General features: G+C 30.8%; 1 protein-coding gene across 2 annotated transcripts; it reads right to left on the reverse strand.

The window, feature by feature from the left end:
* Positions 1-1,431: 1,431 nt before the first annotated feature.
* LOC112455076 lies at positions 1,432-3,743 on the reverse strand. 2 transcript variants are annotated; one of them, XM_025016777.1, is made up of 3 exons: positions 3,384-3,743; positions 2,756-3,076; positions 1,432-2,065 (listed from the first exon to the last, which is right to left on the reverse strand). In XM_025016777.1, exons 1-3 carry the CDS (start codon positions 3,702-3,704, stop codon positions 1,973-1,975), a joined length of 735 nt encoding a protein of 244 aa, XP_024872545.1. In that variant the 5' UTR covers positions 3,705-3,743; the 3' UTR covers positions 1,432-1,972. The 2 variants fall into 2 exon arrangements, with proteins under 2 accessions (XP_024872545.1, XP_024872544.1); XM_025016776.1 differs by having other exon boundaries at positions 2,756-3,079.
* Between the last annotated feature and the right edge of the window lie 807 nt (positions 3,744-4,550).

The following is a 4,550-nucleotide window of genomic DNA, read 5'->3' on the forward strand; positions in this document are numbered from 1 at the left end:
TTTTTTTTAACCTTTAGATTCCGAGGATGGTCGAAATATCGACCACCCAAAAAACACAGGCTATTTGGGCTGCATTCGGGGAGCGCGCTATTAGCGCTATTGCATCATTCTATCTTTATCGCTCATCAGGTGTAAAACAAGGATAGAATAAGCAAATAGCGCTAATAGCGCGCTCCCCGAATCCAGCCTTGATGTTTTCAGGCAAAATTTGTGTGTTGAATAAGGGAAAAATAGTAATAAAAAAAAAAAGTCTTCAAGTCCTTTTCTCAGCCTCTAAAGGTTAAGAAAAAATAATATGTCCTGAGGAAATAAAGAAAAAGAAAAAGAGAACAACCCAGCTAGCATATGTCAAAATAACGTCAAAGTTAACATCGTTACATCAATACGATCCAAAAGTGTACTACATTTTATATTTATTATAGAAGTGGACTCCCACACACATAATACAACTTGATATAAGTTGTGCGATTCCGTCCTTTATATCATCGTCGTTCTTATACCATCGTTGGTCGTATTGTATTTTAAATACGAGAAACGGATTCCATCGGATGCCATCTATCGGATAACTTGGCACTTACATGTAACTGGTAATAAAAAGTTAATTTTGTAAATTATAATACAAATTTGTTTGTAATGTTCTATACTTAAAAACTGTTGACATTCTTATATTTTCAATTATATTACAAAAAAAATATTTATAAAATGACTTGAAGATCACAATATTACATAACTGTTTTATACAATGTCATTAAAACGTTTTTGACGTCATTTTGACATAGATATGCTACCTGGAAACTTTGTTCAAAAAAATTTTATTTTTCAAACTAAAAAAATGTAAATAGAATAAACAAAAGAAATAAAACCTAAAAATATACTTTTTTATAGTAATTCTGATATCACGCAATTATCACATAAGAAATTATTAAGAACTTTTCAATATCAATCTTTAAAGTGTTCAATAAAACATAAACATAATATATAAAATAAAATGTAAACAAAACGAAAAAAATCGTACCCAATTATTTAAAAAAATAATAAAATAAAAGTTATCTGTTTTTCTCCTTTAATTGATCAAAAAATAACTTTAAATTATTATTATTGTTAATTTATGACAAATACTTTGTCAAGAAATAATAAAATTAAATTAAAAAATAATCGAGGAAAAATGATGTAAATAACAAGGTAAGTCAGATTAATTCGACCAGAAGAGAAGAGCAAGCCGGGAGGAGAAATTAGGCCTTATTTCGGACAAGATAGAATAATCCCACTTATCCTACGCTAATAGTCGCTGCGGAAAGACTGGGTTGAAAGACTAACAAAATTACACCATGCTATGCTTTAGCAGCTCATACGCAGAGAAGCACCAGGATATGACTCCATTTGGATTCAACCCAACCTTGTTAAACGAGAGTTGAAATAAAACGACAGTAATATCAAATATCATGTTTTTTATTTCTACTCCATCTTCTCTTATTTGCAATAAAGCCTATAAAGTATGATTTCATTATTCACATTCTGTAATCGAGCTTAGCGTATGTGTAAAAATAATTTGTGTTAATTCAATGAAACAGTACCTCTTGACATTGAAAGAACACATCAAATTATAAAGATGTACTCATATTTTTGACTATATAAATGTGCAAAACTAATAATAATAATCATAATACATCATTTGATTCTACTGTGCATAAAAATTATCACAAAATTCACAATGAATTATAAGATATATAATAACTTCATCATAATATCGCACGAAAGATAAGTACTACGTTCAATAATACAAATAATATTGCTGTAATACTCTTGCAACAAATATATACGTATCGGATTATGAATAAAAACTTAAAATGGTTCACAATAGAAAAGATATTTAACAATGCATATGTACAATGAAATCTAAAGATACTAATAACACAGTCTATGCAACATCAGTACAGCAATTAATTATTTTATTTCAATCGCTTTCTATTATTTATACAGTGTCCTCTAGATTCTTTTGTACCCTTTGCCACTTCGCCACCATGCTTGACATCTCCTTATGTTTCTTGCTGTTGCTGATCCTTGCCTAGAATTACATCAAGTGTCAAATATTTCATTAATATACGTTTATTTGATTAATATATGTTTAGCGTGACTTTTTCAATACTAATGAAATGTATATACTTGGAGAAATTTCTGAAAACTTTTTTTATTATGAAAAATAAAATAAAAAGCAAATATTTATTTCATTGCAAGTCGAAGTATGTAACTTTCATGTCCAAAAATTATTAACAAGAAAATACACGGAACTGTACCCCTTCGATTTTGATGAGCTTTTAATATCTTGTTTCCTAGATAAAAATAAGGGATACGTATTTTTTTATACGTGCCCAGTCGCATGTTTAGAGAATAAAACCCTTAGGAAAAAATCGGATTTTCTCTGTCGGGGCAAATATCTCCGGAACTATAAAGATAGAAAAAAAATTGTTTAAATAAAAGTTGAATGATTTGAAAAATACTTTAAAAACAATGACAAAAAAATTTTTTAAATACCTTTACCACTAAACATTTTTCAGAATTTTGAAATTTTTTAATCACAAAACAAATTAAAAGCTCAAAATTGAAGGGGGACACTTCCGTGGTGTTTCCTTATAAGTTTAATCTAACATATAAAGAATTGGAATGTTGAAAAATTCACTTTTTATATAAAATTTTACTGTTTTTATGACAAGAAAATGATATCAAAAGAGATAAATACGATGAGTAAAAGTGCCACCTTCTTCTTCTTCCGTTCCTTCGTCGTCGTATCGCTGGACACAGTTTCCAGTTCTATTTCCGGTTTTGTTTCTTCGGTCGGAATAGATACTTGCTCCATTACCGTAGCAGTGACATCCTGATGCTGTCCTGTTCGTTCCGTTTCCGTCTTCTCAATACGCGCAATATCGTTGTAAAAGGAATCGAGGGCAGATCCCAAAGATTCCTTCGAGGACTTGACCGGTGGCTTGGCGATGATTTTATTATTCGTATAAATCGGTGCATATCCCACCATGAACTGAATTGCACTCTGTCCACCGTGTTTGTTTGCAACTGCAATTGTCTGCTAACAACACAGATACATAAATTACATGTACCTGCATAAAGCTTTCATGGATACAAACTTTTTGAAATTATATACATTCTATAATTATTTTTATTTCTTATATTATTTCTTATATTATGTTTGCTATATTTTTATTGGATAAGAAAATATATTTAATATACATTTATTAATGTAATTTCTTCATGTATTTATATTTGACATGCGCTAGATATATATACCATCGTATCTCTTTATGCACTCTTTAGCATACTAGGAATACATACTATATCTATTTATTAACATTCAAACACAGAAGTGTACTTACATTATGCAAATGTTGATGAAAAGTTGGATAATGAACAAATGGTTCCTGGAGCAGACCCGCTTGATGGCTTAGGATAGGTATCGTTGGATCAGCAATCGAAGGCGCGTAAATCGCATTGCTTGGCTGTGACGCCGCATTATATATTATCCCTTTCAGAGTGGCAGCTTCGTAAGACGTATCTGGTAAGTCCACACCAGGCGGCAAAGGTTCCATATTTGCGGGATTCGGAGGTATCGAAGTTTGAGATGATACAGTCACTTGTGGATGCGCATAGGATAAAGATTCTAAGGCAGGATTCACCATCTGCGTATCCAGAGTCATTATTCTGTCTGTAAACAAAATACAAATTTTTTTGTATTTTATCTACAATAGGCCAGTCATATTAAACTAATTTAGGGGGTTAACCTTTCAATTAATCTTTCCAGGTTACAACCACCATGAATTGCTTTGATTTGAGGTGCTATAAGTGGGATTTATTTTGCTTTGCAAAATTAACGCGCAATAAAAGTTATTAACAATATTATCAACAAAAAACGCGATTTTTTTAATTTTTTCTCAAATATCTCGAAAATTAAGCAAGATAAGGTAACTAACTATACGTACCTTTTTTTGTAGAGCGTAAAATTATTTACAATAATGATCTGAACAACATTTATCGTCAAGTGAATCGTTTAGCTTGCACGCGCCGTCAAAGTTCGAGACTCGGATCCCGAAAACCCTCGATTTCATCGTTTTTTTTATGTTGCGCCGGTGATTTTTTTCTGTTATTTAAAATGGAATTAAAAATACCCCAAAAATTACACATCATCTGAGAACTACAAAGAATACTTTTCATGGTGTAACCGATTTTTTAGACTCTTTTTCTTTAGTTTGTAGCTATGTAAGCAAAAAATTTTGATTTTTTGGACTATTCTTAGTTTTTCGCTGTTTTCAGACCTTAGAATTTATTTGAGACAAATTTTATCGTATGCATCTTGTTGTGGATAAAATTTGCGACAAAAAAGGACCCTTGTATTTTTTTTGTATGATAAACGCTGATTTTTTTATTGGCGCGCAAAGTTATCCAATATTGCGCACAGGTCGGATAACGTTTGTTTTACACCAAAATAATTATTTTTTATTAAAATTTACGTGATTTTTCGCATTATTATTGAACCATATTGCAAA

The sequence above is a fragment of the Temnothorax curvispinosus genome, unplaced genomic scaffold, assembly GCF_003070985.1.
Source record: "Temnothorax curvispinosus isolate PA1 unplaced genomic scaffold, ASM307098v1 QBEX01005794.1, whole genome shotgun sequence".
NCBI classification, from domain to species: Eukaryota; Metazoa; Arthropoda; class Insecta; order Hymenoptera; family Formicidae; genus Temnothorax; species Temnothorax curvispinosus.